Genomic DNA, 19212 nt, shown 5'->3' with positions numbered 1-19212 from the left:
CTATTGACCCCTTGAAAGCATCTATTCCATCTCCTACTCTCCACACCCCAATCAATTCTTGCTAATTAGGTTTGCACTTTATATATCCTATTCATCCTATATTACTTTGCCGTTGTGCAATTATCATATTTCCTATGTATATCTATAGAGAGTGACATGTATTTGCTTCAAATCACATGTTTTGCATAGTCCGCCATCTAGTGGTTGGTGTCGAGTATTACATCTTGTTTTTTTAATCAGAAAAAAGGGGCGTCGAAAGGGACGCCCCTGTTACACTATCCCTGTCCTACATGTATGGGTACCGATGATGCCTCATGTGTGTGGGTACACACACATAATGACAATCCGCTAGTGTATGGCATAGTTAAGGTTAAGATGAATTTTCTAATAACTTGTCTTAATATCTTTTTGAAGCCTTCCATGAAAAAATAAAAAAAATGCAAGGAAAATTTCGAGGCAACCGCCCCCTTCTGTAACATTTTGCATGCCTTTTATATGTAGAAAAACTCACATCAGAGTGAAATCCAATTTCAATGTGACATATAGGGCATGTGCATTTTATGACTTTATACCAAACACTCATACATCATAGACTCAAATGCAAGACAGACACTAATACACCACACATTCTTATGACACAAATCTTTCATATGTATTTGAAACATATTGGAGATGTAAAACGTGTACATGTATGAACTGAGTGTCTAGGATCTTCTCTTTATTGCAAGATGGTGCTGTAGTGGATGTAGAAGAGGAGGAAGACCACCTTGCTCCGAATCAAGGATGCTGAAATGACTGCAGAATATGCAGGAGGGGTTAAGCCCCTAAAGAAAGATTTTTGTCTGTTCTCCTGAAGCAGGGGGGCAGTTTTCCATTCATGGATTGGTCTAATATGGCATCTCCCACACCTTTAGACCCTCTTTACGGCTATCAGCTTGCATAGGGATGTCCAGCTTTTTATGCAGACCATAAAGTATGGATGTTAGCATGCCTGCCTCAATTTGGCCAGGCTCTGGTTTCTGCAAGCCAAGGAACTGCAAAAGCCCTAGCCTATGTGTCTGAAAAAGCCTTTGCAGGGTGTGCGAGATATTCTTCAGAGGAATCGTCATCTGTGTCAAGCCATTGGGGGTAGGGGGCACATGGTTGCGATGCAGTCATTGTTGAAGCGAGAAGTGATGGCATTGAAATCACGGGTAAGAGCAATGAAATTGTAAAATAAGGCATTATCACTAGCGAAAATAAGGGCAGCCACACGCAGAGTAGTGGTGGAGAAGGTGATAATCCAGGAGGCACAGGAGTTGCTGGGTGCACCATGTTCGCTACAGGTTTTCTTCGGAAAGGATCGTATTGATGGGCCACTATTAATTATTTAAATCTTCGGAAGAAGGAAACCTCTTGGTTTGCTCTGGTGGAAGGGGTGGGGCTCAATAATAAGGACCAAGTGTAAGCCTGTGTGGTCCTGGGATGAGAGGTTGATTTGTCTATTAACCTGAACAGTCTCAAATATAGGGTCGAGAACAAAAAAAGCTTGTTGGAGCTGGCACAGCCCAGTCGACTAGTGGCTAAAACTCTAAGGTTTGGGAGGCGAGGCAAAGTTTTGACCTAGAGGGATGAATCGTTAAACTTTTTGTGGGCATGAGAGAGAGCACATGCCCATGCAGAAAGGGAGGGAATGTCACCCATTTGTACAGGCCTGGAGCCCAGCATACTGCTGGCAAAGAGGATTCCAACTATTTACATGTGTGATGCTAAGATGGAGTCTCCAAATGGTCACATTTTCCTCACACATAGGAACGACTGTAGCCGAACTGTGCAGTCTGAGGGCGGAGCAGGTAGTTGGTGCCATAGTTTTCGGTGCCTGTAATGTGGGTTGTCATCATAAATCCATGTAGGCACACGAAATAGGGTTCCAATTGCTCACGTATGTCTCCAGGACTGGTACTTAGCCACAAGTGCTTAGGGGATTGATTAGCTGTGGTGCAGAACCCATCACACCTTGCATGACATTCCACTGCCAGCCCATTTACTCCCTGGTGACTCAGGCTCAGCGCGCCCCAACGAGTTCCATGGAAGGGTGTTCGTCCTGCTCTCTACTCCATGCCTTGGTTTTGGCTACATTCCCATCATAGGTTGTCACTCACCAGTCTTCTGTCTGATACTGCATTGCCATACCCTGCTCATGCTCACCTGCACTGCTTCATATTATTGCCTGCGTCCATCTCCTACCCCACTGCCAGATCCCTGCTCACTCTGCATAGTTCCTACCGCCCTTCATTTCCTTCTCAATTATCAAACCAAGTTGCTCCCACCGGGAATTCCTTGTTTTTCTTCTCAATCATATTAGTCGATCTCCTGTTGCATCTCACCTTACAGGATTTCCCATAGTGTCCTTGTGAACACTTGTAGAAAACCTTGGCAGACTCTCTGGACCCCACTGACTGATTTGACACACAATCACTGTGTCCACTTTCAACCATTATTGTTCTGGCTTTCTTATTTCCTTTGGATCTGGACCAGTCTCTCTTCTCTGCCCCCTTGCTAGGATTGCCGGAACCAGAGCTTTGGCTGTGCATCTATGCGCAGACAGGCTTACAGACCTGGAATGCTGATTCCCTAACCATTGCAAAACTTTGTACCATCACAAAGTTTAGGTCCTTGCGACCCCTCCTTGTTCTCTGGAATTAGTCTTCGCCTACTGGCACACTGGAACTCTTTCAGGTGGTATCTTTGGTTGTTGCATTCATACCTGGTATCTTGACTTGAATATTTGTAGATTCTTTGCAAATGCAAAAGACTAATGATAGTCCCAATGGCCTGCACAGCAATGTCCATCCATGGAAGATGGTCTGGGACTGACGCCCATATACTGATTCTTGGGGAGCCTGTGAAAAAAGCATTAGGAAGACCTGCACTGCCGTCACAGGCTTCACCTCCTTCCATGGATGCTGGAATATGTAGCAAATGGAAGAGATAAAGCCTCTTCAACCCTCCCTTGCAGCTTGTCCAAGAGCAGGTTGAGAATGCTGATGCCCGTCTCTGGCTTCATTCCACAACAGGAAAGAGGAGGTGTGAATGGATGCCATTTACCCCTGACCTGCTGCATGGATGAACTTTCTGCTGGAGGAAGTTTGTGCAGCAGCCAGGAAGGAGAACATATCATTGTATGAGGCCCGGGTAAATGTAATTTTTTAAAGAAATAGTCTGTATGTTACTGTGAATGTGCGTACATAATAGTGTTTGAGTGACAGGGAGAATGTGTACAGTATATGTGTGTGTGTATGTTGCTAAATGAGTGGATGCTGAACCCCCCCCCCCCCCCATCGAATTTGGTGTTTACGGTGCATTTTCTATTGGGATTATGGGCAAAGTCAACATGGGGATTGTTTTTATGAAGCCATACTGGCGTACACTGGGGCATCCAGTATGGATAGGTTTCCTTAGGGGGCATGCAACTTTACTGGGATAACAAGCATAATGTCTGAAGGTTTAAATTAATCCTTTAACACCATTCAATAATCATTTCTACAATTAAAATTGTTAACATACAACCACCATAAACAAGTGACAAAATGAATTTAAAATTTAAATCATTATCCATTTCACTTAATTGATCCTTAATTACCTCACATTAATTAAGCTTTATAAACATCCAATTACCATTGAGTATTCTCACCCTACAAACCTACTGTTTTTATGTAATCAGGTAATCAGAGTTTCACAAATTTCCTTAAGGTAACCCTACTCAATTCATCTACGGCCCTACAATAAATCAACAGGTGTTATAAAGTTTCAATCTCTTCCATGCTAGCAGTCTATATGGTCTTTTGCCTTGTTTCTATTTAAATATAAATAGTTTTTTTTATTGTTTCTAGTGCATAAAACCTTAACGCATTAACACTTAAAAAACACAAGTATAAAACGTACAATTCATTATATACATTATTACAAACAACATTCAAATTCATACATAATTCCCATACATTTAATTTGGCTATTCTATAAATTCATTAACATTTCCAAAACAGTAAACTAGTTAATCACAACTAACCTCCCCGTCAATTCACATACACAACTTTGTCCATTGATTTATGAATGACAGCTAAAACATTGACCAAAGCTATCACTAATTTTGCTGTATAGCCACTTATCAGCCCATTTAAATATAAAACAAATTTTCATACTGGTTTCTGAATGTAACTAACTTGTGTTGGTATTTGTTTCTACTCTGATAAATTAAAGTAGTGGATCAGGATCTTGACAAGTAATCTTTCAAAGAGCAACATTAACATGCATCACTTTGTATCTGATACACAATTTTCAGGGGTATTTAATTATACAATGTGAAGTGATACACCTTTTCTTATCAAATTGTTCCCTTGTGCATAATTCATGGAGAACTATGGAGGCCAACCACACTAAATGTACACCTATATTCAGGGCTTTAAAATCTCACCAAACATTTGTGGGTGGCAATTATCTGATCCAATCAATGATCTACATATTCATGTTTATGAATCAGTAATTTATGATGGGCAAAACAAATACCCACTTACACTTGTGTTCCAGTAACCTTTAATGCCATACTCATCCAATGCAACTTTAACCACTCTTTTGTAACTCAGGAGGAAAGCAGTTTTTATTTGTTATATATTTCGCATCCAAAAGCATTATTATCATCATATTCAGCATTGTGATAAACACACCTTGATTCACCAAGCATTCCCATGTACTTTAAGGAATGAAATAAGAAAATCTCACCAAGTCAGTGCCAAGCCACTCCTCAATGTCATCCATGACGGAGGGCTGCGCCACCGGGATCTATGGAGCGCAGCGGTGGACACACCATGAACAAGTCAAGGCATAACCAAAAACAAAATCATGTACACAGAACGATGGGGAAGGAAAGAATAGAAGAGTACCAAAAATAAAATGAAAATGTGAGATTAATTGGAAAACACAACAAAATACAAAAACTTAAATCAAACATTAATAAAAAGGTAAATGAGAAAATCATATAAAGAACAATAAAACACACAACAAATGATTAAAACACATTGATTGGAACAGTTACGGGTATTAATTGCCTGCACAAATTCTTACCATGGAAACCTTTCTCACTGCAGATTAATTTGACTGATATGCTATCCAAGAAATAACCCATTTTAAGGATGGAATTACAGATAAACATACGAACACTATAGGCCACTAAGCGCTCCTCAAAGAGAGTTATTTTCTCAAATTAATTTTGATTTGATTTTTCAATCAAGAGAAGTAAAAAAACTAAAGTATGGGTGACAACCTCACTCAAACAGTCCAGCATATATGGCAGGTTTCAAAGAAAAGTACATACGCCTGAACTAAACTATTTGAAATCTAAATAGGAGACCTCTTCACTGTGATGTTTTTACTTTATTTTTCAAATTGCAGGTTTCTGTAGGCTGGTTTAATCTGTAATCAGACCTGAGAATTGATTTTGGCCTTTGACCATGCTAAATCTTTGACTGCCATTCGGCAGTTGTGTCTGGGATAGCTGTAATCGCTATACCAAGCAGACCATTTAATATATTGATTGTTCTTAGGTGCAATGTGTTCTTAATTTTACTATTTATTTCATTTATATTTGAATGTGCATTACACACCAGTTGTAGAAACGAAACAGCAGATTTGTTTTTGACCTATGCTGTTTATCAAATCTGTTTTTTGTGTGGTGCATAGATTAATTAAAACGTTTTCTTTCGTGCAATTAGCATTTAGTAAACTAGTAAAATGTCAAAATCTATCCTCTATTAAGTGCATTCTGTAATTTGGGATTAAGTAGGAGCACCATGTTAGGCATGGTTTGCAGATTTTATCCAGCAAAATCACCTTAAAGGGTCACAACTAATTACATAGGCGAAGCATTGACAAAAAGGTTTATTTTGTTAATGCTGCACACACCTTTGCAATGCACGTTGGTTTAATCGGACAGAGGGCGTTTGACAAAGATGGAAAAAGATTTTGCTGAATCTTTCTATTTTTGTGGATTTGCTCTTCTGTTCCAATAGTTTTCCATTTTAACCAACATTTAAAGGGAGTTGCAGTGGGTGATGCCCTAGAAAAAAATAATTTTTCAGCAGCCACAAAGAAAGGGGTTCAAGGGTTTATCTCTTTCCCTCCCTGGAAGGATCACTATTGGGTATGCCACAGATAACAGACAGGGTATTGACACGTACACTAGTGAGATTAATAGGATTGCATGTGAGGTTCAAAGATGGAGAGTTGTATTATTCTTTTTTATGTCACCTCCGACTAGTGATGCATTATTAAAAATAATATTTTGCTTATATTAAAATAGGTATTCCGGTCCACCAAAATGTCAAGCGACTAGGGAGAGTGAAGAGTAATCCACATGCTATTGATATGCAAAAAGGGCTTCAGGTGTGTGGAATGCAAGAAGAGGCAAAATCGTTTCAGAAATGCACAAGACATTTGTAGCAAATCGAAAGAAAAGCGTGCCGTATGGGGCCATCCATCAGATAAAAGCTAGGCCCTCTGCTCATATGAATGAGTGTCCGGCATCGCTGCTTTAAGCTTTACGGTTCAGCTCAAAATAAAATAAAAACTATTCACTAACAGATGGATAAATGTATCTGAATTCATTTGTCTTATTCCTGCTTTTCCCTCCTACTTACCCTACAAACTCTTGGTCCATGTACTGCTAAGCATCGTACAGTGTAAGCTCACTTGGTGAGAAACATTCTGAGCCTCATAATCGGAAACATAGAAACTGTCTGATAAGGATTCAGGCCAATTACAACAGAGAGTGAAGATAAGGGCAGAACTGGAAGATCCATCTATTGAAAAAAGCCACAATACACCAAACGAACTGAAACCACAGCAAGTCCAGTGCTATGTTGTTAATTTGTATTAAGGAAAACGGGAAATCAGCCTGGTAGTATAGCTTCTCTAGGATCAGTCAAAATGGAGATTCCCATCTCCTAACAATGTGCCATGTCCTTGGCCAGCAGATGTACCATGAACACAAACAAATAATTTAGCATTTATATAGCGCTATGAACCCTCACGTATCTGAGCGCTGCTTATTATTACCCATGGTGTGTGGTGCTCATTTATCAACCTGGAAGGATGAAAGGCTGAGTTTGGCCCTGCCGGAATTCAAACCTGCGTCAGTAGGCTCTGCACAGATGTCAAAGCGAGCGCTCTACTGGCTGTGCTATCGGACCGGCTAGGGGTAAATAAGGCTGTCTAGGCTCATCTAATCATCCTCACTACCAGTCTCCTTTGTAATCTACACAAGGGTAACAATCTAAAAAGAATTTGAGTCCCACATTTTGATATCCTACAATCATGATCCAAGACGAGGACAGGAACAGGAAAACTAGTATGATTGAGGTTTTCATTACAATAACAGGAAAATGTGACAACACATGAGAACCAAAGAGTTTGCACATGATGCTTGTGTTTTCAAGACATGTACAAAGGAATCTTACAACGAGTCATGTTTCTTAGGTCTGCTAAATGACAAAAAAGTTACCATAGAAAGAAAAAGTACACAAGTCACTCTGAAATTGTTGGAGCATGGGGTCAATACTATTAATGGTAATAAACAATGTTAGACAGCAGCAGGACAAAATAGGACATCTTAATTATTAGTTTGCTTTTATTCGGGTTAGGCATAAGGTAATAGTCTTGCTGTACCAGGGTGAATGTCTAATATGATGTGACAGATGTGAAGGTTCTCACCAGCGCAGTCCGATATGGACTACTGGAACAACGCTGCTTTATCGCCTCATCTAGTACAGATAAACCACATGCCAAGGGCACAGTTGGATCTGGTTCAACCCAAGAGCAAAGGATGTGGTGCTGTTGTGTTAGATGGAGTGGACTCCATGCACTTAGAACTAAGGATGCCCTTCTCGGCCCAACCCCTAGAGTGAGTAGATGCAAATAATTGACGCATACATGCTTACATGTTTGTCGTGGCAGCAAGTCAGCCGACAAAACTCACAACCTTGAACAGCTGGTCAGAGAAAATATTTTTGTATACTAAGTGGGTGAGCTGATGCTGCAGGAGACCAATGAAGTTAGAGTGGATAGACCCGGGAACAAATGATAGGTGCAACTATTACTTTCTGTTATTAATGCCAAATGAGAGGTGTAGCAGTTATAAATGGATTGATGCGATGCGCTTCAGATAGAGTTTGTACTTCACTAGATTTTAAGAAGAGGCTGGTGGTGAACATATGGTACGTCACACTACGACCAAAATCAATTGAAATTGCATCCCTAAAATGCCCCATTTATTGCCTTATGAGTTGAACCTGTCCACATCTTGTTATCCTGGAGAAGTGAACACTGCAGTTCAGAACGAAGACAGTAAAAGGAAAAAAATAGCAATTCCTGGCCCAGGGTCGTTCAATTAACATTGGACTTGACTGGAATAGATGAGACAGTCGGTGTACTTAAATGCATGCAAACCAAATCTGCTTAACCACTAAATTCAGTTAACATTACCAAGAAATGTCGCACAGATTGCAATCTCAAACCTTTGCAAGATGTATCATCAATGTGGCCAATCAAGTCCTTGTACTGTCTGCACTTTGAAGGGAGGTGAGAAACATGGGATGGAAGCGGTGTGGGTGGTTATTTCAGGGCAGGTTTTGGGGTTCAACAGGAAGGGAGTTAATGCTTTATTGGTGAAATCGCTCACCATTCCTTGCGCAATTAGCCATTTGTCTATGGGTTCCATGCTTGAGGTCCCACTCTTCTGCATTAACAACAGAAAATCCCATAAGAGGGTGAAGTAAAACCAGTATTTGTCATAGAGAAAAAGCATATCAACAAAACATTCACAAAATTAATAGCACACAAAGAATGGCTCTGCATTTTTACAGTTTTCATACCCCAACATTGTGAGAAGTCACATCTGCTCAGAGATCCAACTTTTGACACAAATAATGTTCTTATTTGTTTCCCATTGTTCTATTTCAGTTCAGGATCCGCACTTTTTGGGACTTTAATTTACTCTTACTTTAGACCCCATTTCCACAGCGGCCCGTACCATGCAGCTCTCTGCCCAACCCACTTTCACATGAATAATATGCAGAGTAACTGCAATAATCCACTCAATAGGTAGGGGCGGTCCCATCCACACCCAACCGAAGAGACATTTTTAGATTATCGCAGCACCGCACTTGCACAGGTTCTGCAAGGCAATCGTATCCGAACACCTACGCCATCAACACTAGCGAGGCTATATCAGACATACAGGCGATACAGCGTTCAGGGCAGAAACGCTTTCTATGTGGATAGTACATATATTTGAATGTTCCTACAGCATTATGACAAGCTAGATCCAAAAGTGGAACATTCTTCCATTAGTATACAGAGACACAAACTGGGATCCCAGGCTGGAGGGTGCTCCCATGTGAAACAGTAGCACAGATCAGGTACAGTACACTTTGAATCCAGCTTCACCACAGCCCGACCAGTGCTCTCTGGTATGTGATTAGCCCTTCCCATTTTGTTAGGTCAGTATATAAGCCGCTCTTCACACACACGGTGCCTGCAGTTACACTGGATGATTGTAGGCTCTTATTCATACACAAATCGTTTGCAGACACAGTGACGCAGTGTCAACGTACTGATCATGGTCGTTTAAAATAATCTATTCCAAAAATACTGTTAAAACTCAATACTGTGGGGGTTATTTTAGATTGAGTGGAGTGCAACATGAAAGCCTACAAAACGCGTTTGTACTCCATCTCATTTTAGTGCCTTTCCAAGGCGCAGGAAGGAAGCAAAGAAGATTTTGAATCTCCACTTTGCTTTCCTCCTAAATTTCGCAAGAGCAATGATTTTGGTTCTAGGTGACATTTCCACATTTTGATATGGAAAAAAATAAGAGCGATTTATTTCAGCACGAGCCCCAAGCCTCTCCCACGCAGGCGGAAATTTTAGAAAATCGTGGGGGTTTCACCCCCAGAGGCACCCATTCATGCCCTGCCTTCTCCTGCCCAACACAACGCATTACCCCCTCATTCTCCACCACTCACCTAAACACACTTTTACCCGCACCCTTGCCCACTCCCCAGCAGAAGCATTCAGCCACCTCTCCCTCACATACACGCACTCACACAAAAAACACTTACCTAAGTCCCCCGACTTTCCTAAGCGGCCAGCCCCTTCGTGCACTCGTGTGCATTATTATGTTATGTTAACACAATTGTATCGCGCCAAAGCCAGAAGGCATCCAGGCGCCCTTAACAGAAAGAGTGGACAGCAGTGCAATCTTGTTTCAGCTGTTTTCTGAAAGCCAGATGGTTTTCTACCTTATGCAGGTGTTCCGGTAAGGCATTTCAAGCCCTTGCTGCCTGCGCATGAAAGGCACGTCCATTTCCACGGGCTCTCTTAATGCGATCTACTTCTAAGAGGCAAGCCTTTGTGGATCAGAGATTTCTTTTTCAGCGGTAAATATTCAGTCTGTCTTTAAGATCGGCTGGAGCATTACCAAAAGCACATTTTGTGGCAGATGGTCAACAGCTTGAACTGGATCTGTGCTGAAAAAGGCAACCAGTGCAGGTTCCTCCACGCCGTAGATGTAGGTTCAGTACGACTCATCTGATATATGATACGTACTGCCACATTCTGAATCTTTTGCAATTTCTGGATGTCTTTCTTATTTGCTACCCCTAAAAGAGCATTACAGTAATACACCGGCGGGAGTATCGCAGCTCTGACTAGCTTCACCTGGTTTTCTTTGGAGACCAGCTGGGTAACTTGCTGTAACCCTTTAAGGTGATAGTTAGTATTCTTCACTATTGCTTCCACATGAGCACCGCTGTCCAAACTGGCCTCAGTGAAGGTACCCAAGGTCTTCACCTTATGTACCATCGTGATCTGGCTGCCGTTGATAGTAAAACTGGCAAACGGTTGAATCAACTTGTCTCTGGCATGCGGAGGTGCATAAAGCATGAGCTCAGTCTTTGTTGCGTTAAGGCATAGCCAGTTAGTGGTCATCCAACCCTTTATGGTCTGATAGACCAAGCCCAACTTCTGTTGGTCTTTTTTATAGTCCCCACTGATCTCGAGTGCCAACTGGAAATCATCTGCGTAATTACAGAAAAATAAGTGCATGTTCTCCAAATCCATTCATAGAGGAATAATATATATATTGAATAACAGGGGGAGAGACATGCCCCCTGGGGAATTCCACAGGTGGTAGCTTCAATATCGGAGGTATTTTCGCCCCAATGATTTCGGGAGCAACGTCCCTCAAGGAAGGACTTGAGTCAGTTTATCGCCTCCACTGAGAGACCCCCGACGGTGGCCATTCGATCCAGCAGAATCCCATGATCAAGAAAATCAAAGGATGATGATGAGCGGGAAATTCACTGATTTTATATCTGCATGGGATTTTCATGCAGGCGTAAAACACCAAAGGATTCTTAAGAGATGTGGGTTGCATTTACACCTGGTACATTGTACATGGATTACATACGAATGCATTATAAAATCCCGCCTGCAAATCATAATTAGCTGGCAGTTTAATTTCACACAAAGCGGAGAGTAAAAGCAAACAGCAAAAACAATTTGTCTTCATTTACTCTTCACAATGACATTCTGCTTTGTGAAAACATTGGTGGTCCCCTGCATGCAATTACTATTTACTTTAAAATGACTGCCAATTAACATTTAAACGTCTCTCTGATGGGAACCTTTCAGTCAATGTACGGTGCAATGCCACAGATATGGTTCCACTGTATTCAGTGCATTGGCGAATACACTGGCAACCCTGAGATGTGTTCTGCATGCTGCAGCATGACTCAAAAGGACTCTGTAAATTCGACCACATCACCTGACCCTCATCGAACTGCACTGGCTCCCGCTGCAAGCCTGTATAATCTTCAAATCCTGCTGCATGATCTACAAGGCTTCACCCTGAAGTCCCCAGGCTACCTCTCTTAGAAACTCACTCAATCTCTCTGGAGGCCTACAATCCAGCAGAAGTAAGCACATGTGCAGACATGAACTCCGCCAGTGCAGGAAGGAAAGAACCAGAAGACCGGCTTTCTCTGCCTATGCCCCAGGACTCTGAAACCTCCTCCCCATCAACATCAGCCTCGGCCCCTCACTTCTACAGTTGGGGAAGGCGCTCAAGACCTTCCTCTTCAAGAAATGCTCCTCCCCAACACCTAGGTCCACACTCCCTCAACTCCCCACCCTACCCGAGACTGGGTGATCTAATTCCCACCGTTCTGGCTGATTGTAGATCCCTTGCTGACATATTTCCCACCTTCTTCCTTCCAGTTAGCTACATACTCTCTTGTTTCTCTGCTTCTCGTCATGCTGTTCCACCTATGATTGTAAAGCACTCTGTTGCTTCTCGAAGCTAGGTTCATGCTCAATAAACACCCAAATAATACAAAATTAATACTTTTACCACATTCACCCTAAGTTTCAAACTCTTTCACCTTTAAGCTTGCTACCACGTGCACACTTCTCCATCAACAGAGTTCTCGTACCACAGTGGATAACAGCTAGAGTAAAGTGGTTAGGTATATTAAAGCACTCTGCACTAACCCTTTATAGCACTGGATAGTCATCTAGAGTTAGCTATTTTAAAGATGTGCCCAGATTCTGTGTGGTAGGCTGAGCAATTATGCACCAGATTTGATGACGAGCTTTGCAGGGATAAGGGATGCATAAAGTCCTGTTTGGCCTAGGTACAAAACTACAGCCAATGATGATCTCCATGGAAACAGAACAGGTGGGGACAACACAAAGGGGCATACCTGTTGTGTTTTGGGACATCCAGTATTTGCCTCCTCCGAGAACAGAAATAAAAGGATTTATCCTTAAAAGTCTGCCTTGCTTCTAAGGCACCCTATATTACAACTCAAAGTCTCTCAAAAGGATGGCCAATTTAAAGTTCAAACCTACAGATTCCAAAATGGCCGCCGGCACAGAATAGACGTGCCGACAGCTCTCTACCGACCCCAAGTTGGCGAAAGTGTTCCAACCACCCCGGCAGCAGCCTGGAATAAACAGAAAGGCGGCCCCCACGATGGTGACAAGCTGAGAACAAGTGGGGGCGACACGGCAGCTCTGCACCCCCTCATGAGCGCTGATCTAACCGAGGCATCGCGCTGGCACCAAGCGAGAAGCGGAGCAGAGGGACCCGAGCTGCCAATGCACATCGAGCTGGAGCTGGGGAGGAAAGTACCCACCAGGCGGTGGACCCGACGTCGAAGTGGCCCTGTGAGCCTGGGCAAAAGCAGTGCTCAGTGCCGGAGAGAAGGGCCTTCATTAGCTCACACCCCTGGCACGGAGTTGAAGGAGGAAAAGGGAGTGAACCACGGTATGGCGGAATGAGCCCCAAGCCTTGAGAGGCTCAGTAATGGGAATGTGGCATACGAAGAAAAAAGCGCAGTTGGGCATAGCAGGTGGTCCGGTGGTGCGGAGTAACGGACCGAGCCATACGGCCTGCATAGGCAGAGATCAGGCAGAGCACCAACCAGCCGGAGAGCCCAGGAAAGCCGTGCAGGGAGGAGAGGACAGCTGGGGGACCCGGCGTCCGACGGCAGACCAACAAGGGAACTGCTAGAGACCGAAGGAGGAACGGGCCGACACTCCCAAGGGAGGGGAGCAGAGAATCAACAAGACTGGAGACTCCAAGTGAACTGTCGGAGAGAGAACGGTGAGTGGGGGACCCCCGGGAGGCCATAAGGACGTGGGAGGAGCCCGTTCAGATGGGCACACGCCTCAGAGGACAGGGTCTTAACCCCAGGAGGGACTGGGAGAGCCAGAGACCCGCAAGTAAATAGGGGGCCTAACGCTGGTGCCGGTGGCTCTAGATGGTGGAGGGAGGCCCCCTGAGGAACGCAACCGGGAAAGAGGAAGGCAGGGCCCGACATCCAAGGCCCATGCACACTTAAATACAGCCAGAGGCCACATACCAGAATGAGACAAGCAGCCACTACTTGAACAGGCACCTGACACCCCAAGGAGTTGGTGTCTGGGGTTAGGGGCAGCTGCAGCCACGACCTGAGGGGAAGACGGGGCTGGCGGAGGCGTGCAGCAGACCAGGGGGGAGGGCTACCCGGCAAACTGCTCTGGAGAAGCCAAACAATAAAGAGAAGTGCACAGTGCAGCCAGAGGCTGCAGGAAGCATACGGTGGAAGTTGGAGGACTGAAGGAAGGAGCTAAAGCTCACCTAAAGAGGAATCAGCATCAGAGGCCCCCAGAAACCTGGCAACAGCCCATTATAGCACTAAGGGCAAGAAAGTCAGGACCACAAAATCCAAAGGCAAAGGGGAAAAGATGGCCCACGTCCCGAGTGGTGCCCCAGGCACTCTCCATGCAATGTGGCGACACAAGACATTAGGGATGGGGCCAGGACCGGCCAGAAGGGATGGAGGAACGTAACACCCTGGTAGATAGGGAGGGATCTGCTCAAATGTCAAAACAGGACTTCGTAGGCCAAATATACACGCGCCAGGCCAATTTGGCCAAAACATTCCAGGATCAATTCCAATTCCAGCTCATGAGATCAGACTTGAACGAGGTCCTGAGGGAGATCAGACAGGACATACGGCAATTGGGTGAAAGGACGGACCTCCTGGAGAAGGGCCTGCAAGAAGTGGACAAGGAGACAACGGCCAATAGCGAAGCCATAGAGCGACTCGTTATAGCCACCTTGAACCTGTAGATACAGTGGAGGATATGGAAAATAGATCCCAGAGAGTTAACATAAGAGTGAAAATGCTGCCAGAATCGGTATAGGAGAAAGAACTGAAGTTGGAAATCCAAACAATCTTTGCAGAGATACTGGCAAGGAGACCCCGGAGAGGGCTGAGCTGGACCGCGTTCACAGGGTAGGAACATTTACCAAAGGCCCGGCATCAAGACCGAGAGATGTTTTGGCGGCCTTCACTAGGTACGCACAGAAGGAGACAGTCCTTCAGTCAGCCAGGAAATGGGAACCGATACTGTACAAGGGTCACCAGATAGCACTATACCAAGACTTGGCAAGCAGCACGTTAATAAAGAGGTGACAAATGGTTCCAGTGCTAAAAGTGCTTACTGGGAGAGGCATTCAATAAAAATGGTCCATCCCATTTGGCCTAGTATTTGAATGGGAGGGAAGCCAGAAACGCATCACTTTGGCACAGGAAGGAGCTGACATCTTGCAAATAGATATTGATGAGGCCCCCCACAGGAAATGTAACGCAGCCAATGGACAACAGGCCAGGGTAGAGACCTTGGGAATGGACAATGGTGGGGGAGAAAAGAAGAAGGGGCCGGAAAGGGGGTAGATTATAATCTAAGGAGAAGAGCGGGGAGACCAGCGAGGGGACAGGAGCGGGGGCTCAAGAAGAGCCCTAAGGAAGCACAGTAATATAGGGGTGGTGGGCCTTCAAAGGAGAAAATGGAGTATGGGGGAGAGGGAGGGAGCACCCAGCTGGGTTCCAGAAAGTGCAAGGATGTCTGGAAAATGAAGAGAGGGAAGGAGTTCATGGGAAAGCTAGAGGACTTTGCGAGGGAACACATAGTGCTCATGGGGGACTTTAACCTGGCTTGGCAGAGGGACGCTGATAGAACAGGGAGGAAGGACCAGAAGGGTGGAGTAGTGAATGCCTCGAGAGAACTTGATCAGAGGATGGAGCAAACGGGTCTGCGAGATGTATCGAGGGGCCTGAGGGGGGACGAGGAGGGCTATACTTTCTTATCATGGGTACAAGGGACGCAGTCTAGAATTGACTACATCTGGGTGTTGGGGCCATTGCTGGATAAGGTGAGGGGGTGGAGACGGGACCACAGGGAATAGAAGACCACAAGCTGGTTATAATGGAGCTAGAGCTAAGGAGTCGGACACATAACCTATGGGGAAGGAAATACCCAGGTACCTTGTTGAGGGATCCAGTGATCAGAAAGGCTATTGAGGGGAACATTTGAGAATTCTTCGAGCTAAATAAGGAAACTGACACGAGGGAGAGCACTAGATGGGACATCTTTAAGGCAACACTTGGGGGGGAGCTCATAGCTGTTAAGGCCCGCAGGCACAGGCAGATGATAGCTCTAGAGAAACAGCTGGAAGCAGAAGTAGAGACAGCAAGGAGAGCGATGGCAGCGAACCCCGCAAGAGGAGTGCAAAGGACCTACAGACAGGCAGAAGGGCAGTTGGGGGTCTTGCGGACAAAATGAGCAGAGGGGGCTCTCCTCTTTGTTAGACAGCGATATTACGCTAAGGCCAACAAGGCGGGCGTGCTACTGCGCACCTACTGCGGGGAGTGGGGGCGAGGAATGCCATATTGGCTCTGAAAGATGGTAAGGGGGGTCTCCTAAAGCATATCCGTGACATACAAAAGCGTCTAGTGGGATTCTACGCTGAATTATACACTTCCCAAGATCACCATGAGTCATGCCAAGAGGACTTCACCAGGAAGCTTGAATTACCCTGTATAAACAAACAAGCCCAAGAAGCTTTGAACCAGTCTATTACAGAGGAGGAAGTGAGGAAAGTGCTGGGGAGGCTGCCGGCCAACAAGTCCCCAGGGTCCGATGGCTATACGGCGGCCTTCTGTAAAACGTACGCTGCCACACTGGTACCACACCCAACACGGCTTTTTAACTCGTTGAAAGACAAAGGCTGCATCACTCCCTCAATGGAAGAGGCAAAAGTGAACCTGACACTGTAACCCAACAAAGATCCCACGGACTGCACTTCCTACAGTCCTATAGCCCTCATTAATGTGGACGCTAAAATATACACTAAAATACTGGCAAACAGATTGGAGATTCACTTGCACGATCTTATTCACCCAGATCAAGCGGGCTTCGTTTGGGGAAGACAAACAGTGGATAATATTCGAAGGGTAGCTCACCTGGTCGAAGAAGTGCACAAAACAGATACGCCAGCAGTACTACTGGCGTTAGACGCAGAAACAGCATTCGACAGGGTAGAGTGGTCCTTCCTATTTAAGGTGATGGAAGCGATGGGGCTGGGGGGAGACTTCCTCAGAAGGGTACAGACAAATTACAAGAACCCTTGAATGCGCCTGACAGTGAATGAAGAGATGTCCAGCCTCGTCCAACTGTCTAGGGCAACTAAGCAAGGGTGCCCACTTTACCCCCTTCTATACGCGATATATCTAGAACCTTTTCTCCAGGCAGTGAGGGACACGGAAGAGATCAGAGGGATTCCCTTTGGGGGGTAGGAACACAAAGTCACAGCCTTTGCAGATGACATGTTGTTAACGCTAACAAGTCCCCAAAAATCAAGAATCAATTAGGGAAGTGAGGACATTATTACACAAATATGGAGAGGCATCAGGCCTACGTATAAACATTGGGAAGTCGGAGCTTATGAATCACGTTGGGACGGGGAGCTGGGGAGGTACTGCAGGGATCTACACCATTTGTCTGGTGCCCGAGGGGAATTAGATGCCTGGGAATGTTCGTCACCCCAAGCTGGCAGGAATCTTATGCGGCAAACTACCCATCAATGATTAAAGCAATAAAGAAAGAATTTCAAAGATGGCGAAACTTGAGAATATCTTGGGTGGGGAGAATATCGGTCATCAAAATGGTAGTACTCCCACAACTCATGTATTTGTTTCTGGCAATACTGACGGCACTACCAATGAGCCTATTCAAGGAAATAGATAAAACGGTGAACAAATTCGTCTGGGAGGGGAAGAAGGCCAGGATAAATTGGAAAATCCTCAGGGCATCAAGGAGGGAAGGGGGCCTCACACTGCCCGACATCCGTACTTCGAAGGAGGCAACACAACTCTGGGTTATCAGGGAATGGTTCAAAGGGGGACAGGGGGAGCTATGGGTAGCTATGGATCGAGCAGTGACACGACAACCTCCAAGAAGTGCTCTGGCTGCCTAAACACCATAGGCCGGCTTACCTCTATAAAAGCGCCATTACGGCATTAGTCGCAGATACCTGGGACAGGGTGGTTAAAGCAAAGGAACTAACGACTTACCTGTCCCCATTCACTCCCAATTTTCAAAATCGAGACTTCACACCGGGAATGGAGAGGGAGGCATTTGGAAGGTAGGAGGTCGGAGGTTGTAGGTTAATAAGGGATCTGTTCCAGGGAGAGGAGATCCACTCCATTGTTTGTTTGTTTTATTTATATGTATAGCGCTCCAAACCCAGAGGTAGAAGGGCGCTTAAAGAAGATGGTTACATAGTGTGATATGTACAATTTCAAAGTACGACAATTTACAGAGTATACAAACATAGTTAAGCAGTGGGAGGTGTACGCACATAACTGGGGCACTACAATTTCAAATACAACAGTTTGCAGAGTTCACAGACATAGTTAAGCAGAAGGAGGTGTACCCCCATATCTGTGGTTCTACTCATTGTTCAGGAGCCAACCAATAACATGTTTCATGAAGATCTGGAAGGACTCTATAGTTTTAATGTTGAGTGGTAGGGTATTCCAGAGTTGGGAGGCAAGTACTGTGAAGCTGGCCCCTCCAGCCCTTTTTAGTGAGAATCTAGGTACTGTCAAACATAGATTGTTGGAGGATCTAGTGGTTCTGGTAGTGGGTTTCACAGTAAAGTTATTAGTGAAATATGGTGGGGCTAGGTGGTTTAATGCCTTGTATGTGAGGCAAATGGTTTTCAAATCAATTTTGTGTCGTATGGAGAGCCATTTGTACGATTTCCTAGCAGTGGAGATGTGCTCTCGCCTGACGATGTTAAGCGCTGCACGTAGTGCATTATTTTGAAGTACCTGTAATTTGTTAATTATAGATTGGTTAGCACCTAGGTACAGGCTATTGCAATAGTCCCGTTTGGATTGTATGAGGGTTCTAGCAAGAGTGAGGCAGCTATTCGATGATAGGAAGGGTCTACTGGCCCTAATAAGCTTGCCGGTGTAGGCGGAGGCTGAGGCGATCATGTTAGTTTGTTTGGAGAGGTTAGAGTTGGCATCAAGGTAAAAGCCGAGAGTTTTCACGCTTTTGGCAATGGGGATGGTGCGACCATCGATAACGATGTTGTAATTGGGATTGAGTTTAGACAGGTTACTGGGAGAGCCGATGAGGAGGAGCTCAGTCTTCTCATCATTCAGGCAAAGGCCATCAGAGGCCATCCATGCTTGTATGATGGAGAATATTACGTTAATCCGGGTGACGTCTGTCTGGTAATTGCCTGTAATGGTGAGGAGTATCTGGGTGTCATCTGCA

General features: G+C 44.8%; 1 protein-coding gene across 7 annotated transcripts in view; it reads right to left on the bottom strand.

The window, feature by feature from the left end:
* Positions 1–19212, bottom strand: part of TOM1L2 (target of myb1 like 2 membrane trafficking protein) — a 1130890-nt gene that overhangs the window by 102472 nt on the left and 1009206 nt on the right. For 3 of the 7 annotated variants that reach the window (XM_069645711.1, XM_069645710.1, XM_069645715.1), the window contains 2 exons: positions 8711–8767; positions 4759–4818 (listed from right to left, as the gene is read on the bottom strand). The exons of 2 other annotated variants lie outside the window; for them this stretch is intronic. In XM_069645711.1, coding sequence (XP_069501812.1) covers positions 4759–4818; positions 8711–8767 — 117 coding nt within the window. The remainder of the gene's footprint in view (positions 1–4758; positions 4819–8710; positions 8768–19212) is intronic. 2 more of the 7 variants (XM_069645714.1, XM_069645713.1) reach the window with 1 other exon arrangement.

This window comes from Ambystoma mexicanum, chromosome 2p (assembly GCF_040938575.1).
Source record: "Ambystoma mexicanum isolate Mex_15411 chromosome 2p, UKY_AmexF1_1, whole genome shotgun sequence".
Lineage (NCBI taxonomy): Eukaryota > Metazoa > Chordata > Amphibia > Caudata > Ambystomatidae > Ambystoma > Ambystoma mexicanum.
Note: the sequence above shows the minus strand (reverse complement) of the source record. Positions and strands in the feature narration are given on the sequence as shown.